At 34.8% G+C, this 22,374-nt stretch overlaps 1 protein-coding gene across 1 annotated transcript; it reads left to right on the top strand.

Moving 5' to 3' along the window:
* Positions 1–63: 63 nt before the first annotated feature.
* Positions 64–20,102, top strand: LOC132556999 (probable ATP-dependent RNA helicase DDX53). Its single transcript, XM_060221463.1, has 24 exons — positions 64–439; positions 1,019–1,074; positions 1,668–1,782; positions 1,918–2,013; positions 2,255–2,341; positions 2,725–2,780; positions 3,289–3,421; positions 4,288–4,386; positions 4,824–4,905; positions 7,774–7,874; positions 8,480–8,535; positions 9,410–9,463; positions 9,793–9,857; positions 10,501–10,611; positions 11,147–11,288; positions 11,956–12,056; positions 13,984–14,071; positions 14,562–14,621; positions 15,388–15,458; positions 15,805–15,870; positions 16,632–16,739; positions 17,450–17,524; positions 17,923–18,010; positions 19,567–20,102. The coding sequence occupies exons 1-24, from the start codon at positions 64–66 to the stop codon at positions 19,801–19,803; spliced, it is 2,523 nt and encodes an 840-aa protein (XP_060077446.1). The 3' UTR covers positions 19,804–20,102.
* The last annotated feature ends 2,272 nt before the right edge of the window (positions 20,103–22,374 follow it).

Raw genomic sequence — 22,374 nt, 5'->3', positions numbered from 1 at the left:
TGGGACATTTAACATATGACACTTTTAGTTAGAATCACTATCATTTTAAAACTAGGTATTAGTATGTGTGACGAGGATTGGGATGCTGAGATCGACGGAGCGGAATATTCACAGACGGTGTACCAACCAACACAAGTGTTGACAAACTCAAATAGAACACAGCCAAAACAGTGGGATGCATGGGAAAACAGCCAGTCAACCAGTTCAAGCGTCAGTGAACGGTCATGTGGGAGGGGTTTCCAGTCAAGACCAGACATTGATAATTGGAGAATCCCTAGTAATGATAGGGGTTTTGGAAGAGGAGGGCTTGGAAAAGGAGGCTGGGGTTCAAGGGGACAGAAGGATGAAAGTAGACAGAGTCGAGTGTCAAGAAATGGAGAGACTTCAGGGGATACATTGGTCATCTTTGTTCAGAAATCACATGTTGGAAGAATAATTGGTAATATTGGGTATTTTTCCCTTTCCAATGAACGTATAATACAGGGATTGGAAACAAGGCCAAATGAGAGGCATATTTTTTGTTTTTGACTAAAAATGGTTAAAGATATTGAGTAAAATTTCAGCTAAGAAAAAGTTATTAACTTTGCATGCATTTTAATAAAAAAAATTAAATCATAAAAATCATTTGTCACAAAATTTAACATCAGTACTTGGAAAATCAATCATTTTTCCACTACCATCAATTTTAAAAAGATTAATACTGTACTGAAAAATGGTAAAACACAAGGCATCTAATTAGGTCCAATTCAGATGATTTAATAGCCTTAAAAAGGGATAAAGGCAGTCTGCTATCCTTTCTATGATATGTCCCTTGGTTATCTAGTCAAATTGATTTTTTTATAAAAAGAATTAATGCTTAGCTGATAATATCATGAAAAAGAATTTCCACAGATTTTCAAACAATAGTTACATTATCTTTTAATTTGATACAAAATTTTGTATGACAAATTAAATTGTTTGAAAAGTATTGACATTTTATTTGTGTTTAAGAAATGAAATGTCCATGATTTGTTTTTAGGAAAACAAGGATCAAAGATAAGAGAATTAAGAAATGAGACTGGAGCAACAATTACGGTGAGATTCCAATTTGTATATATATATATTCCAATTCCAATTTGTACAGCAAAAGATTTGTACATTCCTATTTCTACTGCCAACATCTCTATTTCATTTCTGGTGTTCTAAAAAAACTAAAAAGTCTCATGAGGACTCACTCAGTAGAGTGTTAGGGACTAAGCAACCTCAGAAGAAAGATCAGAAGTGTATGATTTGATCCCTACTCAGTAGAGTTTGCTTTTTTCAGGAAGCTGAAATTACAGACCTTCTGAAGCTGTTATGGTTGTGTTGTTGGGCATTTGGCAAAAGTTTTTTTGTTTTTTTTTTTTAATTTCTCTGCATAGCATGCAGTGGGCCTCCCACATGTTTTAAGGATGTCCTGCTTTAAAACAGGGCAGTAAGTCCAGAAATCAAACAAGTGTTCAAAATAAATGGTTTGAATTAACTGGTTGGATGAATTTTTATGGAATAGGTAGAGAAAAATGTAAAACATGATATTGGTAGTAGACCTGAAATAGGTAACTATTTTTGCTGAAGTGTAGTCAAAATTTCATCAGTTGCCCTAAACCACAAACATCTTTATATAACAGTGTGTTGTTTTTTAATTATAGGTATCTAGAAATGATAATGGAAGTGGTGAGAACCAGGTTGAGATATCGGGCTCAGAGGAAGAACGCAATATGGCAAAAAGGATGATTGACAAACTGATCTCTAGTTCATTTGGAGGTTAGTTATGTAGATAATTCTAGGTAAAATTACACTACATACATATTACCTCACAAATTCCAATGAATCAATTTTTAAAACCACATTCTTTTATGTGAATGTAGACAAGATTTTATTTTTCAATTTTTTTTTTAGCAGATGGAGGTGGAGGAGGTGGATTTGGTGGGGGTGGTGATCGTTCTTGTTATAGACGTGGAGAGCGTGGTCATATATCCAGAGACTGTCCCTCAGGTAAGCTTTATTCTGTTTACATGTGTACAGTGATAATATTTCTTTATGAAAATTGTCGTATTTGAACATGTAGTTATAATTATTTGCTAGTGATATTTTCTTGATTTCTTCTTCGAGTAAAACTCACATTTGTTGTTGTCATAATGTTTCCTGATGGCATGTTTAATAGACAACTATTGTAAAACGTGTATTATTGTTTGGAAAGGATATTAAGTGAAAAAGGTATTTGTTTTACTTGTAGAATCATCAAGTGGGCAGCGTTTTGGTGGATCCAGAGAGGATACAACGAGCATGTTTGTCTATAATAATGATGTTGGAAAAATCATAGGTAAAGATGATATAAAATTATGAATTAAGACTTAGCTTTGAGGAAAAAATGAGTCCCTGGTAATTTGCACTTGATGGAAAGTCAACTATTGTAGAACAAAGTCTTTTCATATCTTTCATAAAAAGACTAACCAATAGTCTTTCGAAAACTTTGATAAATTGTCATTCAGATACTTCAATGTCTTTATCAAAGAACTGACTTGTTTCCAAACTCATCTTGAGTTAGTATATACATATGTACAAAACCTTTAGATTTTCATTACACTCTATAAAGGGTGTCGAGAAGATAGGTGTAGGGAGAGTAGAACCCTTGAATTTTGAAGATGCATCTTTCAGGGTCCAGCAGTTATAGCAGTAATTATTCTGATTATTCTGTGTTTGTAGGTAAAGGTGGGTCAAAGATCAGAGAGCTGCAGGAGCAAACTGGAGCAAGAATCAAGGTAAGTTGAATGTAATGTCAACCCCACTTCAGTCATACTGAAAACCAGTGATTTGCTAATCAGACATGTACAGAAATCAAAAGTTGATCCATGAGGTGACTTAAATAAATTCTTCTTGAAAATGTTCTTTGGAATCTTTTAAATGAGTGACTTACCTTATTTAAACATGATAAAGACCAATGTAGTTCATGGAAGCTCTTCAAACTTCATGTGTGGAACTTTTTTCTTCTTGGCACTGATGTCTGCAATATTGAGGGAGTAGTGATAGCTCAGTCAGTAGGGCTTTGCAATCTCAGGAGAAGACCTGAGGTTTGCACTTCGATCCTTATATAATTTGCAATCAATGAAGTAATAAATCAGTCAGTAAAAAAAGTAAGATTACTGGGACTTTACCTCTTTATATAAGGATTACTGCTCTCTTCCCATATTGTAAGTGTAAGAAATAGGGTCACATTGTAAAAATGTCATCAGATGTTAAGCTTCTTTTAAAATAATATTTTGTGTATAGGTTTCCAGAGAGGAGAATGATGACGGCGAGAACAAAGTGGATATACAGGGCTCAGAGGAAGCTCGTAAAAAGGCCAAAGAGAAGATTGAAGAGCTCATAAAGCCATTCAGCACTATGACCTCAAAATATAGCAGTGAGTGTCAACATTTGACAAAAAGATGGGCATTGGTCTGCTAGGAAGATAAATATGTATTAGATAGCAATTGTTATAGAGCGTTTTAGTTATTTCTTTACTATTTAAAATCAATACACAAAGTGACCACAAGCAGAGGATCACTGAGTGAAATTGTTTTAAAATTTTCTTGTTAACATAATGAGTTAATAACATTATCAGTAAAGGCTTGTGATAGCTCAGTCAGTTAAAGTGTTATGTAAACCTTGCTGAAGATCCAAGGTGTGTGATTATGTTCTCCCTGCCTGTGTTGCTTTGTGTTTCTCCGGAAGCTGAAAAAGCCTTAACAGGGTGGTCTGTGTTGTCATGGTTGTGTTGTTGCTCTAGATGGCAATAGGCCTCACATATGTTGTTACAACCAGCTGCTACAAGGAGACATTCACAGAGCTATAAACCCAACAGACAAACAAGTTACCTCATATCAAAAGTTACACAGTCGTACAGTGTATGTTCCCAGGTTTTATTTGGTAACTGCCTATATTTTGATGAAAGACCCCCACAGTTGTAATTACCAAAAATATCCTTATCACAATCCTATGTTTTGAGCATTGCAAAAAGGTTTTAAATACCGTCTATCAGTATGTTGCAGTATTTTCACAGTTGATCAGTCTCCTTTCCAAATGCCTTTCAAAACAGAAAGAAAATCTCTTTGATTGTATAGCAGTGAAAATGAAAAAAAGATAAAATTACAAAATGTTCATGAATTTGTTGGAAACTTTTTGAAAAAAAGAAAGAATATTGCTCAAAAGAAAAATGCTAAACACCTTACATTGAAGTGAGATGAAACATTTCCAAGATAAAATTTGTGATTGGTCATTATTTAACAGGTAGCTCTAGTATTGATTCATCACAAGACGCTCAACCTAAGATCAACTGGGGCATGATCCGCTCGCAGCAAGAGGAGTACGCTCGCTTAAAGTTCCTGGGTAAATATTGTGAATAGTATTCCCTCATTAATTATATTTCGCTGAAAAAGAAGTTTTTCGATGTTCTTTGCCCAAATTATTTGATACCCCTTTTTTCTTTTGAGTAGTAATATATTGCCATAAAGGGTTTTTTTCTTTCCATGACTGAAATTTTCGTGGTTATACCAAAACATTGAAGCAAATAGGGTTTTATTTTTCACTAAAATAATGAAACAGGCTGTCGGATGACAAACACCATCAACAGTTTCTCACAGCCTGCACAGTTTTGGGAAACAGAGCGTGGTTCAAAGTTCATCTTTATTAGGGAATTATTGATGGTTTTGATTGTTCACAGATGGAATGTTCCAACATTTTTGTCCTTTATGAATAAAAAAGATCAATGATAAAATTAAGATATTTAATAGATTTGAACAGATATACATCCTTTTGTTGATCAGGTTTACCAGATATAAGGAAAGAATTTTACATTGAGGATCCAGCTGTGTCAAATATGTATCCAGATGATGTCAAGAAATTCAGGTAATATATCTCAGGTAATATATCTCAGGTAATATATCTCAATCAAACTACTTCTCTCTGGTCTCTCTCTCTGGTCACTTTAGTCAAAATACTTCTCTCTGGTCTATATCTGGTCACTTTAGTCAAGATACTTCTCTCTGGTCTCTCTCTCTGGTCACTTCAGTCAAAATACTTCTCTCTTCTCTCTCTCTCTGGTCACTTTAGTCAAAATACTTCTCTTTTCTCTCTCTCTCTGGTCACTTCAGTCAAAATACTTCTCTCTGGTCTCTCTCTCTGGTCACTTTAGTCAAAATACTTCTCTCTGGTCTATATCTGGTCACTTTAGTCAAAATACTTCTCTCTGGTCGTTTTCTTTGGTCACTTTAGTCAAAATACTTCTCTCTGGTCTCTCTCTGGTCACTTTAGTCAAAATACTTCTCTCTGGTCTCTCTCTGGTCACTTTAGTCAAAATACTTCTCTCTTCTCTCTCTCTGGTCACTTCAGTCAAAATACTTCTCTCTGGTCTCTCTCTCTGGTCACTTTAGTCAAAATACTTCTCTTTTCTCTCTCTCTCTGGTCACTTTAGTCAAAATACTTCTCTCTGGTCTCTCTCTCTGGTCACTTTAGTCAAATTACTTCTCTCTTCTCTCTCTCTCTCTGGTCACTTCAGTCAAAATACTTCTCTCTGGTCTATATCTGGTCACTTTAGTCAAAATACTTCTCTCTGGTCTCTCTCTCTGGTCACTTTAGTCAAAATACTTCTCTCTGGTCTCTCTCTGGTCACTTTAGTCAAAATACTTCTCTCTGGTCTCTCTCTCTGGTCACTTTAGTCAAAATACTTCTCTTTTCTCTCTCTCTCTGGTCACTTCAGTCAAAATACTTCTCTCTGGTCTCTCTCTCTCTCTGGTCACTTTAGTCAAATTACTTCTCTCTGGTCTCTCTCTCTGGTCACTTTAGTCAAAATACTTCTCTCTGGTCTCTCTCTCTGGTCACTTTAGTCAAAATACTTCTCTCTTCTCTCTCTCTCTGGTCACTTTAGTCAAAATACTTCTTTCTGGTCTCTCTCTGGTCACTTCAGTCAAAATACTTCTCTCTGGTCTCTCTCTCTGGTCACTTCAGTCAAAATACTTCTCTTTTCTCTCTCTCTCTCTGGTCACTTCAATCAAAATACTTCTCTCTGGTCTCTCTCTCTGGTCACTTTAGTCAAAATACTTCTCTCTGGTCTATATCTGGTCACTTTAGTCAAAATACTTCTCTCTGGTCGTTTTCTTTGGTCACTTTAGTCAAAATACTTCTCTCTGGTCTCTCTCTGGTCACTTTAGTCAAAATACTTCTTTCTGGTCTCTCTCTGGTCACTTAAGTCAAAATACTTCTCTCTTCTCTCTCTCTGGTCACTTCAGTCAAAATACTTCACTCTGGTCTCTCTCTCTGGTCACTTTAGTCAAAATACTTCTCTTTTCTCTCTCTCTCTCTGGTCACTTTAGTCAAAATACTTCTCTCTGGTCTCTCTCTCTGGTCACTTTAGTCAAATTACTTCTCTCTTCTCTCTCTCTCTCTGGTCACTTTAGTCAAAATACTTCTCTCTTCTCTCTCTCTCTGGTCACTTCAGTCAAAATACTTCTCTCTGGTCTATATCTGGTCACTTTAGTCAAAATACTTCTCTCTGGTCTCTCTCTCTGGTCACTTTAGTCAAAATACTTCTCTCTGGTCTCTCTCTGGTCACTTTAGTCAAAATACTTCTCTCTGGTCTCTCTCTCTGGTCACTTTAGTCAAATTACTTCTCTCTTCTCTCTCTCTCTCTGGTCACTTTAGTCAAAATACTTCTCTCTGGTCTCTCTCTCTGGTCACTTTAGTCAAAATACTTCTCTCTTCTCTCTCTCTCTGGTCACTTTAGTCAAAATACTTCTTTCTGGTCTCTCTCTGGTCACTTCAGTCAAAATACTTCTCTCTGGTCTCTCTCTCTGGTCACTTCAGTCAAAATACTTCTCTCTGGTCTCTCTCTCTGGTCACTTTAGTCAAAATACTTCTCTTTTCTCTCTCTCTCTGGTCACTTTAGTCAAAATACTTCTCTCTGGTCTCTCTCTCTGGTCACTTCAGTCAAAATACTTCTCTTTTCTCTCTCTCTCTGGTCACTTTAGTCAAAATACTTCTCTCTGGTCTCTCTCTCTGGTCACTTTAACATCAAAAGGTAGGTATGTAACCGTGATGGCTGTATTGTCTAGGGCAAAAGGTTAAAGGATACTTGGCTTGTTACCACGTCAGTGCTTTAGACAGGAAATTTGTGCTATAATTTTGAGGTGATTTTAAGGGATAATCTGAAGCCATGAAGGTATAATGATGTATTCATACAATGTATGGTGTCATAGTCACTATTTTGTATGTTTAAAAATTTGCACTTTTACTGAAAGTTTAAAGCAAAAACTGACTGTATGTCAGTGCTAGTATGCATTTGTCTGATGATGGTGACCATGTAGTCTTTGAAATGTCACACTCTCATTTTATACTGGTTATGTTATAAGATGAAAGTGACCATGTAGTCATCGAAATGTCACACTCTAATCTTCTACTGGTTGTGTTATAAGATAAAAGTGACTGTGTAATCATTGAAACATCACACTCTAATCTACTGGTTGTGTTATAAGATGAAGGTGACCATGTAGTCTTCCAAAATGAAAGCAAAATCATTTTCTTTTATTGTTTTTTTTTATTGCAGAAATCATGAAATTGACAATGATTTTCTCTATAAGTGTTATTTGAATTCTTGATATATCTATGTTTTGTAATTTTAGAAATAATATGAGAAGTTATCAAGAGGTATAATCTTTTTCTAATCTTGAATATTAAAATCAGTGGGTTTGATTAAGCTAGAAGACAATAATTTGTTTACAGGAAGGAAAACAATAACATTATAGTGATGGACCTGAGTAAGGAAGGTGATCGACGGGTTCCAAATCCTGTTCAGTCATTTGAACATGCTTTTCAGCATTATCGTAAGTCATGGATCTATAAACATCTTGTATTACAACACTATCATATGATAAGTGAATCAATGCGTTTCTAAAACTCGTGAATGTATAACTCATAAAAATTATGTTGTTATCTTTCCTTATCAAGAACAACAGTATGTCCCAGTTACTCAAAGCTTGGTTAGAGTTAACCATTGGGTAGTGAAAATTTCAAATATTTATTAAGCAAAACTGGGAAAATTCTTTATCATTTAACAGCTCTAAATCTGTTGAGACAGGTCATTTTGCTTTGAAAATCCATGGTTTTTTTTTCAATATCAAGAGTTAAAATTTTTCACCAACCAGTTTTTATTTTTAACAAGCTTTGAGCGATTGGGACCTGAAGTCGTCGAGGATTGTTGAAAGAGTAACATTATTTGAAGGACACATTTTATATCTTCTCAGTCTGTCGTGTTCAAACTTACAATCAGCCAATGGCTGGAACAGGAGTAGCTATTGCTATGTATCTTCAACCTTTAACATTTAAAATGAAAAAAAAAATGAAATTCTAGAGGAAATACAATATATAACTGCTTATGAAGGTTTAATTTACTGTTTTTTAATATTGATTTATATCTTGTTTTTATTAGCTGAAATACTGGATACGATATATGCCCAAAAATTCACAAAGCCATCCCCTATTCAGGTAGGTGCTGTGTGGGAGTTTTACGTTTTATGATTGTGATAACAAAAGATAAACTCTGTCAGCTTCAGTTTGAGGGGCTGTATATATTTCATATTATTTGATAGAGAGATTAGAAAAGAAAAGTTGGAGACAAAACAGAGTTGTGTAAATATGTTGTTTGAAATGGTTACAATTGATAAATATGCTGAAATCCATGTTGCAAAAGAAAAGTAGGATTATATATTTCAAGTCAAAAGAGATCAGAGCAATTCCAAAATACAAACGTTTTATCATGTGGATATTAGATCATTGTCTGTCTGTCATTTCTTTTTACTGGTGTATGCTTGATTGAAAGGAGAATCATCAAAATTATTGAAGATTTCCATGTGGCATATCAGCTAAAGATAAAACAATGGTCACAATGTATTCAGTATTAAGGGGGTTCACATTAGCTCAGTCGGTAGGTGGCGATCCAAAGTGTGTTGTTTAATGAGCCCAGCTCGAGGGAACAGAAGTGGGGGATGTTTAATGAGCCTAGCTCGAGGGAACAGAAGTGGGGGGTGTTTAATGAGCCCAGCTCGAGGGAACAGAAGTAGGGCATGGGGGCGGGGGTCTCAGGAAGCTTAGAATTAGATTATCTTGTACTGACATGGTTGTGTTATTGGTCAAAACACTCAAACTCTGTTGTTTTGGAAAACATGATGGCCACCTATTTGTTGTTCATTGAGGTAGCCACCAGCCACAACGAGGTTCCCAAGCTCAAAATGACTGGCAGTAGACAGGATGATAAACCTAGCAAACAAAAGGCATATGTTAAACAATACATCTAAGCGTGTGAGGGTAGATATCATTTATAAGAATAGATTTGTGGCAGATTTCAACTTGCTGTTTACAGTCGCAGGCCTGGCCGGTCCTTCTACAGGGGATGGACTTGATTGGAATAGCACAGGTAACATACACCTTTAAGTCTATTAACCTATCATCAGATACTGTGACCTGTTATAAATACAGAGTAACAAAGGTAACATACACCCTTAACACGCTATTTACTTATGTCAAATACTATTTTCTCCTATAAATACAGCATAACAAATGTAACATACACCCTTAACACTCTATTTACTTAGTGTCAAATACTATTTTCTCCTATAAATACAGAATAGCAAAGGTAACATACACCCTTAACACTCGCTGTTTAATTAGATTTGTTTCATGAATTGTATGTGATTTGTAAACTCATTTAAGATCCAATATTCATACATGTTTTTGTGGTTTCAGACAGGAACAGGGAAAACTCTAGCATTCCTGTTACCAGCCTTCATACATATAGACCAACAGCCCATGTAAGTCTTTAAAACAGGATCTCATATAAGTTGATCCTGTATCATGAAGATACTGAATATCCTGTGATATTTTGCCTTTTAACTTTCAAAATTCTGTGTTATTGTAGTTTGAAACAATTTCATTTTTCAAATATTTTAATAAAGGCAATTTGTGAATTTTTGTCCACTTAGTCAAACCTGACTTAGTGACTCCTAGTCAAACCTGACATAGTGACTCCTATAGTGAAATCTATTTTATATGCCTATCAAAACTTTTAATTGGCTGTATTATGATAGGATATGTAACTATGACATGAAGTTTTATGGCAGTTCAGCCGTTATTGCCCCTTGTCGTTTTCCTGTTAATATTGTCAAACAATATCCTCTGTTAATTTTTGGACAGATTTCTTTCAGGCTTAGTAGGCTTAATCACCTGGACATGAGGTTGTTAGCCTTTAATTTATGATTGTTTAGCACTGGTATTTTTATTCTTTTAGATACAAGTATGAATATTTGTTCTGTCCCACAGTAATCTTGTTGGTCAACAGAACTTCATTCTTACTGGTTATAATATTTCATTCCCTTAAATTTTGAAACCTAATCAAGATTGTTTGGAAAGAACAAAAGTACTTGCATTAAGTTGTATTACTCGCGTTCTTTACAGACCTCGGGAAGAGAGAGGTGGACCCAATGTACTGGTTCTGTCCCCAACTCGAGAACTTGCCTTACAGATTGAGGCGGAAGTGAAGAAGTTTCACTACAAAGGAATCAAGAGGTTTGTTTGTCTAATACACTAATACAGAAATTTGTCTAGAGATATACCGTGTTCATATGACTGTATACCTGGTATATCTGTGAGGTACATGCTTACAGAGATTGTCAGTTACCAAAATCCTGGTTTGGGTGGATAGTCTTCTTGCAGCAAATATCAGCCATATTTGTCTGTAGATTATTGAATATTTACAACACTTTCTTGTGATTTTAGATTTAATTTACCATACTTATTATTATCCTAGAGGGTCAACAAATTACCTCTGATTGAAAGTCAGAGTATGGGCTTATTACGAGATAAAGCATTTGATGCCATTTCTGTTACAGTGATTTTTGTGGGTTTATTAACAGACGTGGGCTTATTGCTTGATAAATACTGTTGAAATAAATTTTTGTATATTGATTGTATACAATTTTTCTGTGACGAAAAACCACAAAATTTGAGCCCCACAAATATTAGTGCTTTTACAGAAGACTAACTATCATGAGATGATTACTATACTTTGGTAGTGTTATAATGTATTTGTGTTAACTTGCAGTGTTTGCGTGTACGGAGGTGGTAACCGCAGGGAACAGATAAATGTCATTACTAAAGGCGTGGAAATTATTGTGGCCACGCCTGGACGCCTCAATGACCTTATCATGAACAACATTGTGTCAGTCAAGTCAGTCACATTTCTAGTAAGTTGCTTTTCAGATGGTTAGTAAATTGGAAGATTTTCTTTCAATTTAATCGTTAGCTTGTATTCTTCATGACGTTTTATTTGTGTTAAACTGAAAGTTGTTTGATAATCATGATCACTATTATCACCAAACATGCTGTTTTTATTTGATATGATAAGCAAGACCATCTCAGCATGTAGTTTCAGTTATAATTGTATGCTCTAATCAATGCAGAATTGGACCTTGTTAATTTTCATACTAATTGTAAAGCTCTGCGTTAAGCTCAGTGTTGAGCTAATTTCACTCTACAATGTAAGTACCTATGCTGTCATAAGCAAGCCTGAAGGTACTTTTATCTAGGCATGGCCATCCCACATATCAGATTGCTGATTTCACTCACAGTTCACCATTAATTGGAAGTTTTCAATAAATATGTCAAGTTCAACATGTTAGCTCAGTCCTGATGATATGGAGAAGTGGGAACTCTGGAGAAATGTAATGAGGTATAATGTCTTTTTCCCAACTTTCTGTTTAAGGTCTCAGTATCTACCTTAGAGCAGATTTGATATCCTGGAAATCAGTCACATTGTAGTTGTAATAAAGTTCTAGCACTGCACTTTCTTTCATTTTACCAAACATTTACAAAATCCAGATGTCTATTACAGTACAAATGTATTTGTTACAGATTCTGGATGAGGCTGACCGAATGTTAGATATGGGGTTTGAACCAGAAATCAAAAAAATTCTTTTGGATATCCGTCCTGATAGACAAACTGTAATGACGAGGTAAGATCCAGCGGAGGACATGTATAGATGAAGGGATTTATTCTTATTTAGGACGTACACTATATCTTGTGTAAAGAAATTTTATTTTATGATATATGTAAACATCCACATATCAGGTTCTGGGAGAGCAAAAGGTTAAATCAGTGATTCTTGATGTTTGATAATGTCATATTTTCCATACCTTGAAATTGCAAATTTGAAAATAGGCTGATTTTAAAAATAAGCAAGTGATTCCTTGTTTTGAAAATAGGCTGGCTACAATTAGAATAAACTCATTTTAAAAGTGGCATGTTATTTTGAACCAGCGGGTGAGGGCTATTTTTTATTATTATTTCTTTGAGAAGGAGATTTTTCTAACCTAAACAAAACTTGTTATTGTTCTGACACAATCTCATTTGTAGAATGTCTACCTTTATCCTATGTATTTTATACTATTGATATCTGATAAAATTATTATTAATGTACGACAAATTACAGTAAAGGTAAGATAAAGCAAGAGAGTGACAGACAGACAGCCAGACACACAGATGGACGGACAGACAAACAAAATAATAATGTTAGAACAAAAGATGCATGTAGGTCATTGAGAATCTGCAAGAGGACTTGATTGTGAATAGAATCAATTAAAGTGAGAAAGAAAAAGTGATTGGAAGATATATAGAAGTTAAAATTTTTCATCCAATGATATAAACATAATCTCTTTCCTTTGTCCCAGAGTCCTTAGACATTTAAGGAAAGAATGTGAATTATGTTTTTAGTTGGCCTTTTGATTCAAATGTTACTTGTATATTTTTTTAGTTTTTTATTCTTTTTTCTTTAATTGTCGATGACAGAGGAGTGCAAGTTTTCAACTTATTCCTGTCAAGACATTTTTGGTGTCAAAACCAATTTTCATCAGTTTGATGAATTTGTTCATTGTCTATACTTGTTGATTGTCATCCTTTTCATCTTGTCATTCTGATTTCTTTGTGCATTGTGTCTTTTCCTTTTGCTTTCTGAGTCTTTCTTCGTAGTGCCACCTTCAGTTTATGTTTCATCAGTTGTTTTTTCATCTTCATTTTGTGTTTCATTTTCATCCTTTAGCTCATTTTCTGATTCAATGCTGCATGAATCCTCAGTTTTCTTTAGTTTTGAGTCTTGCCTTTTGTGACCAGATTCTTTGCAATAGAGACATCTCCGTTCATTCTTGTTAATCTTACTCTGTCTCCTACACTACTTGTTTCCTTGGTGAGATGGTTGATCTTGTTTTGAAAACAAAGTTTGCCCAGGCTCTGTCTCCTACACTACTTGTCAATGGAACTTCATACTTGAGATATAGGTTCGTCTTAGTGAGTTTGTTTCATGTATCAAAAGTAGGTCACTGGGATCTACATTTTGACCTTTGATTTGCATCAAAGAAAAAGGTTTTTGGAGCTCCATCTCCCACACCACTAGTCACTGGGACTTCATGCTTTGGATATTTGTTCATCTTTGTGAAGTGTCCAAAGCAGGTTACCCTGACCTACATTTCGACCTTTGACCTACATCAAAGAAAAAGTTTTTCTACACTCGATCTCCTACATTTATAGTCACTGGAACTTGATACTTGGTGTATGGGTTCACCTCAGTGAAATGGTGTGTTAGTTTTTAGAATTTGCTATCATCACTAAATCTTGGTACAAAGACATAATTTGTTATAATAAGAATAATAATAAGTCATGTCACCTTACACAAGGTTTGAGATGCCATTCACTGGTAACTCATGAAAATATGAAAACCTGTCTGACTGCATTCTGTACTATCTGACAACCTCTCTAAAGTGATCCTGTAAACTCTAAATCTAGATTAAGTTTTAAAGGTTTTAATGTGATCATATAGGAATGCAATAATGTGCTACAATTGTTGAAATTAATTTTGTGATATCAGCTACATTGTGTCCTATATACAGCGCTACCTGGCCTGAAGGAGTGCGACGCATGGCCGACGCTTATCTCACAGATCCATTCCAAGTATTTGTAGGCTCCTTAGATCTAGCAGTAAGTAACCAACACAGACATATATTAAGTATATAATTAATTGCTCTTAAAAAGTACTCAAAAATAACAATTCTTAAATGTATTCAATAATTATAGATTAAGCTTTTCTTGTAAAATATTCAGACACAAAGTAATACTGTGTTTAGAAGTATTTGAAGACCTGGTTCCACACAACTTTTTGATTCTGGAAATATTGAATAATAGTTATGAAAGAAAAGAAAACTTACCATTACAAGTTAATCCAGTATTTTTAGTTTCATGTTGTTAAAATGAGTTCAACATATGATATGATCTTTGTACCAAGGTCTACCAAAGTAAGTCATTGAGATTGTCTAAATCATTATTCAGTTTGTCCATTTCTGTTAAACCTTCCGATTTTGTCAAATTTAAGATGAATCCTTGTGAACTTGGTTTAATATCACAATAAAACTGGTATCATGGTGGTGTCTATTGTATAAAGGGAAGTAATCATTACTTTGGTCCATTGTAGGCGGTCCACAGTGTTACACAACTGGTGGAAATCATTGATGATGAGGAAAAAAAAGACCGGGTATGACTTTTTATGTCAATTATTTTGATTTACATTATTTTGTATTCTTGGCATTGTGCCAATAAAGCGATTTAATTAAAAAATATTTTGTTGAAAATACTTTTAGTTTATGATTTTTCAACGCATTGCTTTTGAAATTTTCAATCTGTTGATTGAAAAAATGCAGATGATCAGTGATGAATTTTGATTGATTTCTAACAAGGTATTGTTTAGATTTGAATGTAAGTTTGAAACGTGGACAGAGTTGGCATTCATAAGAATTTAATTCAAATATGTGGCCGTTACTTACTATTGTACAGTCTTGTTACAAGCATGTCTTCCTAAAACTTCATGAGCTATAAACTAAGGCTGCATTCGGGTAACCCAGTTGGAATGTTTCAGGTGGTCTGGAATTATTCCACTATTATGCACTTGTACCGGATGTTGGACCTGATATATGTAAAGCTCAAAATGCAGTTTGGGAATTTCCTGTTAAGCATAAAACAATTAATTAAGATCCCATTCATTTCACTCAAGCTTTACAATGAAATATGTGAGTGCACTGACCCTATTTGTTTTGCTGAAATTCTGAAAACTGCGGTAGTGATATTCAGCAAGTTAGTTTCGGACAGGTATGGCTAGACCCCTCAAACTGCACATCCCAAATATTCTGCAGTCCAGCATCAGTCCCGATCTGTACCTGGCGTTTTTGTTGCAGATTCAATCAGTCCAAAAATTTCAATTATTTACATGAAAGCACCTTAATTGTTTTATCTTTCCTGCCTAGGTTTCCTTCTTTGTACAGCATGAGATGGAACCAGACGACAAAGTCATTATATTTGTTGGAAAGAAAGTTCTGTAAGTTTTCAAGAGTTTTCATGGAAATATTTTGTTTAAATAAAATTGAGATTCAATCTTGCAATGGATTTTAAGTTTATGCAAGGCCTAAAAGAGAGGAAATTTAGAAACTGAATTCAGAAAACATATAAAGCTATGATTCAAGTTGGTAAAAATTCACAAGAAGAAGGAAATGCATTTTTTTCATTGCTAATTACTATTGAAAATGTCCTCAATTTGTAACAGGTGTCTCTTAAATTTTACCATTATGACTTTGATGAATTTCTCTGCTTTTTGTCCCATTCAGAATGTTTAACATTCAACAGTAAAATACTGATTACATACTTGATTTGTGTATTGTTTTCAGGGCTGATGATCTGTCCAGTGATTTCTCTCTCAATGGGATAGACTGCCAGTGTATCCATGGTGACAGGTGATTCAATGATTAGTTATATAACACATGTGTCAATGGTGGACTCTGTAGTCATTTGTTTGCTTGGTTTATAACTTAAGAACCACAGTCATTTAGAGGCAGGGTCTTAGCTGGTGACTACCTCATTGAACAACAGTGGGGAGGTCTGCCACACACTATCCAAAGCTTTTGGTATGTTGTCGAAGGACAAAGTCACACCAGCAAAGAATGATCTAATTTGAGCTTCCTGTCAATCAATATGGATCTAACAACATACCTTTGATATTAACCTGAAGTAGTAAAGTTTGATGCTCATCCCACTGAGCTTTTGTGGCTCTTCTGTAGTCACTTACTCCTGTCTAACAGTATCTCCAGTCACTTTGGAGGCAACTGAAATTAAGATGAGCAATTTCATCTTTATCCTTGTCAGTTATAATGTTTAATTTCTTATAACCACTTTGGATCCAAATTTTTTCTTTTATTCGTCTTTTTTTCTTCTATGTAAAGCAATTTTCAGATTAGTGATAATTCAGTTATTCTTGTTTTTCAATCAAAGTTCAAGCAAAATAGAGAGAAGTGTGAACATTTTGTTCCACACATTTATAGTAGAGCATTGGGTCATTGTCTGATAGAGGAATGAAAATCAGCTGAAATAAAGAAAATTTCTAAATTATTAAGAGAAAATCAAATCAGAATATTTCTTAAGATTGGGGTATTGCTCACCAATGGAAGGATGCTTCTGAAGTGATGAAATTTAGAGCATGTGACACCTATTTCTACAGAGAACAATGTGACCGTGAACAAGCTCTGGAGGATTTTAAAACAGGATACGTCAAGATCCTCGTAGCCACAGATGTAGCCTCACGAGGTTTGGATGTCAAGGATATTACGTATGTATATCTATTTTAGGTTATTTTTCATGAATAAAATCAATATGATTACATTTCTGATTTGCAAATTCTATCGAGTATTATTAGATGTGCAAATCTTGTCCATAAGTTTGCAAATGTTTGATTTGTAAATATACAAATATTCATTTGGGTAGTAACTTGTGAAAGTATTGTTACAGAGATATCTTGGTTTGAAGACTTACAAATATTAACATATTTATCAAACAATAATCCCATGTCTGCTGATAAGCCCAACTATTTATTATGCAATTTAATAAAATCATCAACCAGTGTTATTTTGTTATCCTGTGATAAGCCCACCTCATGACTTTAAGTCAGAGGTTAAATATTGACCCTCTGGGCTTATTGCAGGATAAATATGGTACCTGTGTAGAACTTAGAATTACTATGTAGGAAAACATTGGTGTTGATTGACTGACAGATATTAAAGTCAAAGGATTAGGAAATATTAGGATCAATGTTAGCAGAAAATGTCTCTAGTTCCTGAAGGTCGTTAAAAACCAAATCTATCATGATTTTGTCATAGAATTAAAGAAACAAAAATGGTGTTTCATTCATAATTTTCAAAAGTTAACAGAGAAGGAGTGAGTTACCAGAAACATTATTCAACTTGACCTGGGTATTGTAATTTGTAGAGAATTAGACCCCTGGATATATTACAGATACTAATCAATGGTATTTATCTTCAGACATGTTTTCAACTACGACTTTCCTCGTAACATAGAAGAATACGTCCACAGAATTGGCAGAACTGGGAGAGCCGGGTAAGACAATGATTATTCAGGACATATATTGATTCTTATAAAAATATTAGATTTCAATTATTTTCCAACAATTTAAGAGTTTACTTATTGAGAGGATGAATGTTCAACAAGAGAAATATAACTGTTCACATGTTTGAATGTTCCTTATTCATTAAATCGTTTTGCTCATTCTCGTTAAAGTTCCATGTTGTCTGCATCATTCCCCATTCCTGATGTTGTCCAGTCCGATACTGTCTCGATTCAATTGCGAACAATGAAGAACTGTCATTATACCAGCCTTATTTTTTTAACAGGTTTTGGTCAAATATTTTGCAAATGGCAAATTAGATAGTAGGGCAATAACCAATGGTGATGAGAAATTTTTAAAAAAAGTTGTTACTTAATGTTGCTTTTGACAGTAAAACAGGAACATCGTTGACCTTGATGACAAGGAATGACTGGAGGTCAGCACAACTCTTGATTGACATTATGGAAGAAGCCAACCAGGTAAAACTTTGTTAAACATCTCTTTGATTAAGATGCAAATTTTATCTAGATGTGCCAACAAAGCTGCTTTAGATTATCCTTGAATTAAGGTAATTTGTGTAAAAAAAATACATGCAAATGTTCTGATCAGTCATTTTATGATCAAAACAATGAAATGGCCATGTGGTGTTGCCCCTGTCTGTCATTCTGTCACATATACTGTGTGACAGGAAGATATGAAAACTTATTTATGATTGGGGTGTAAAATAGTTAGGTTGAGGTCTTGTTTACAGTTGTTGGTAACTTATTTTATTAAGAAAAATTCAAGAAACTATCAGTTCCCACTCATTTTCTGGATGGGGACATTAAACTGTTTAGTTATGTGTAGTTGTTATGCTCCCCAAAATTTTCAGTGTATACATTGATCATACTAAGGCAATCTGCAGTGTACTAAATTCAGGACCTGTCCATCCTTTCATGTCCGGAGCATAACTTTGCCCCCAGTTAAACAAGGATCTTTATGATTGGTGTATACATTAGTCATACTAAGGGAATGTGCAGTGTACCAAATTTAAGGCCCTCAACCACTCAATTACAGAGTTACTGCCCTTTGGTAATATTTCATATCTAGGATAGATGAAACGTGTTGTATACATTGATGAACAAAGTTAAGGGGTTATACTGGAATCAGCTTGTCTGTCCGTTCGTCTGTCCATAGGAAAAATTTGTCTGGACAACTCCTAAACAACTGGATTGATTTCAATGAAACTACATGGGGACCATGTAGGTGTGGTTGCCATGACAACCAGTCAATAGAAATTGAAATTTGCTTGAAAATTTTTTCTAGACAAGTTCTCTTAAACTGATGTATCAGTTTCATTTTTATGACACATCAATGTTAGGTACAATGTGAAACTGTGCAGCCAACCCTCGGTTGCCTTGGTTATGAGTCATTATAAACAGGACAACTCTATCTAAACAAGTGGGTCAATTTCAGTGAAATTATGTATGTTAATGATAGCGACCATATAGGGATGTGCATGCAACATTTTTTTCTCAGAAACATTTGGTTGCCATAGCAACTGTACTGGGGACCAAGGGTAGAGGTGCATGCAACCTTTTTTTCCCAGCAAAATATTGATTGCAATGGTAACCAGTCAAAATATTTATTCAAATTACAGTGTCAGTACTATAAAACTGTATTTTGCATATTATTATTATCGTAAAACTATATGACAGGGAATGGGGGTGGGGGAGAGGAGTGGGGTATTAGTCAGCCTTTGACTTACAGTTCTAGTTGTCTTGATTTTTATAGACCTTGAACTGGAAGAATGTAACGTAATAATCAGATTCAATAGTTTCAAATGGGCATTCATGTTACTCTGTCCTAGTTAGCTCATTTGAAACATTTGTTCTGAATTCCAGGAATGTTCTTTATATTGCCCTACAGTGAATTCCAGACTTACTGAGGTAATTTTGCTTCCATTGTCAACTCCTTACACTCAAAGCTATGTTGACACTTAGAGGTGGTGTTGATTGTGCTGGCGATAAATAAAGCTGGTATATCTCTCTTTTAGGAAATTCCTCAAGACCTATATGAGATGGCTGAAAGATATGAAAGAATGAAGAAAAAGCGTGAAGAGGAGAGAGCAAGTGGTGGTGGAAGTCGGTTCGGGGGCGACAGGGGAAGGTCAAGAGGTGGTGACGATGACTTTCTGGGTGGGTACAGTGGATTTGGTGGAGGAAGACGAGGAGGTGGACGCAGGCGCGATGACAGATGTGGAGTGATCATAAATACCTATGGAATTGCTTAATTTGTGACAGCTAAAACCAAAAATTGAATATACCTCACAGAGGGTCCAAGGAATCCATGGGACCACAAAGTGCAAATGTGATTCATATATGGAAAGAAGTCCTTGTGTTTCATTTTGTGCCAATGTAAGCATGAAGGCTGTTGTTGTTTGTGCTATAACTCTCGAGATTTCTTCCAGATTTTTTGACTGTGGTGACCATTCTTGTCCCTCAGCACATTTAGGCACCTCTCCTATAACCCTACACTTATAGGATGTGCAGACAAAGAGCAATACAAATGCTATTGTTTTAGTATATTGTAATACATGTTCATTTGGTTAGAATCTTATTTCTTATTGGATTTAAGATTCAGGTTCGTGAAGAATTCATTCTTTAGAAAAAAAAAAAAGCTATCCTGTACATATCATATTTTATCTTTGATTTGTTTGTCTTCAAAGAATGGAAGCCATACCGTTTGTTCGTTCTTCAAAAATTGTGATGAAATCTTAAATCGATCAGGTTAACATAAGACATAATGTGCCAGGAAAGCAGTGATTATTGTTGTTGTTTTTCTACCCACCATCATCAGATGGTCGGCTATTCAAACTGCCCTACAATCTGTGGTTCGTCGTCCAACATCTGCCCGTTAGTAAACAATTTTTGTTATTGCTCTTTCCTGCAAATTACCAGATGGATCTCTCTCAAACTTCATATGTAGCTTCCCCTTAGTCTCTTGTTGTGCCCATTTAATTTTTGGACTGATCAGAAAGACAAAATGGCTGACAGGTGGCCATCTTGGATTTTTACTTTGGAAGTTTGTTATCCACTATTTCTCAAGAATCCCAGCATAGATCTTTCTCATATTTCGTGTGTAGGTTACCTTGATCCGTAGCTGGCCAACCTGGACTTCGCCTAGTAAAGCTTGTTATCCCTATTTCTTAACAAGGACAGAATGGATCTTTCTCAAATTTCATAAGTAGATTTCCTGTGGTTGCTACTTATGCCCGTTTGATTTTGGGACTGATCAGAAAAAAAACTAACTGGCTTCCAGGCAACCATATTAGATTTGGTAGATTATCATTGCTGCTTCTGCAAAGGAATCATCAAATTTCTTATCATTAAGAGCAAAGGCAGAGAAGAGAAAAGAAGGAAAAAGATCCAATTTTTAAAAAGCAAATGAAGATCAAACAATGGTGGGTGCCAAGATCCCTGTGGAATCTCCTGTTTTTAGGTCGCCTGAGCCAAAGGCTCATGGTGATTTATTGCCATCATAATTTGTCTGTCGTGCGTCGTGCGTTGCTAACTTTTCAGATGTTTTACACATGGTCCTGCACAAGTGTTGTTACATTTTTGCAACATTTTAAAATCCCCAGATTATTGACATATATTCCTCAGGTGACCGTTAAGGCCCCTTGGGCCTCTTGTTTAAGATTGTTGTAGATCTACAATGAAAATAAATCCAGTTGAGATCATCTATTCTGTTTACTTGGTGTAGATCTGTTAAACATGATATCAGAATGAAGATAAATAAATATCGCTATTTTTTTAAGCATTTTGTATGATATTTGTTATAATTATTTTACCGGCGGATATTGTCTGTAGAAAGATTACAAGAACAGAGGATGAGGGAGAGAAAGGGGTGGACTACTTTGGATTAGGGAAGAGAAGCAGTAACCTCCAATGTTATTTTTACTGAAGTGGTGCTATAATGGAACAGATTGAGAGGTCGGTGTACAGTGTATTGATAGCATACCTGTTGTCACGTTGATTAGGTATGGTATTAAAAGCATATCCTTTTAAAAATCTGGCGTTTTTTCATGTTATTTAATTTTACCATCCACAATATGCAATTCTCTTCATTTTCTGTGGATGTCATCAAACAAAAAATTTTCAAAGTTTTAAAAAAATCGAGGCAGAAACAATAAGATCAGTTGAGATCACTTGTTTGCATGTATCACAGGTGTAATAGTATAGTTATATTTTCATATATTTTTTTTTTGAAAAAGTTCCAGTTGACATTTGATTTCATGAATAAGTGTAGCTCAATAAATCTAATAACAATTATATCATCAGTTCTTAGACGCATGAATTCAAAGATGAAGTTTACCCCAAAACTCCACCAAAATCAAACCACCTCAAAAATCAACCAAAATCAAAACCTCTCAGAATAATTTGAAGTACACATGTTGTGAGATTTTGCATCAGTAGATCATGGGAAATAATATTAGGGTTATTTTCAGTGATTATGAATATAGAAAAATCAAATCCGCTTTGAATATTACCAGTTTTATAGTTTCTTCCCCAAATCAGACTCTGCAATGCTCTACAAAATAGTTGATTGTTCATCATTCATTTCTTTTCTTAGTGACAAAATTGTTTCAGTCAGAAAATTCATAAACTAAGAATTTTAAATTCATTTACAGAATCTTGTTTAAAAATCCTGTTTGCACAATTTCCATATTTTTGTTATAGAAGGCAAACTGATAAAAATGGAGATATGCAGATTGTACGGAAGGAATTGCAAAACTGTTGTGTTTATGGGAGAAATAATTTTGAAATGTCAATGATTGAAAGGAATGTGTGTTCTGTTGCTA

Source organism: Ylistrum balloti, unplaced genomic scaffold (genome assembly GCF_031769215.1).
Source record: "Ylistrum balloti isolate Yb309-2 unplaced genomic scaffold, AGI_CSIRO_Ybal_v1 Utg370612, whole genome shotgun sequence".
In the NCBI taxonomy this organism is placed as follows: Eukaryota; Metazoa; Mollusca; class Bivalvia; order Pectinida; family Pectinidae; genus Ylistrum; species Ylistrum balloti.
Note: the sequence above shows the minus strand (reverse complement) of the source record. Positions and strands in the feature narration are given on the sequence as shown.

Bases quoted from the DNA above. Each gene is read 5' to 3' on its own strand.
- LOC132556999 (XM_060221463.1), top strand. From the start codon at position 64: ATGTGTGACGAGGATTGGGATGCTGAGATCGACGGAGCGGAATATTCA. The intron at 14,072-14,561 runs GTAAGTAACCAA...GGTCCATTGTAG, and splicing joins TAGGCTCCTTAGATCTAGCA to GCGGTCCACAGTGTTACACA. The intron at 14,622-15,387 runs GTATGACTTTTT...TTTCCTGCCTAG, and splicing joins ATGAGGAAAAAAAAGACCGG to GTTTCCTTCTTTGTACAGCA.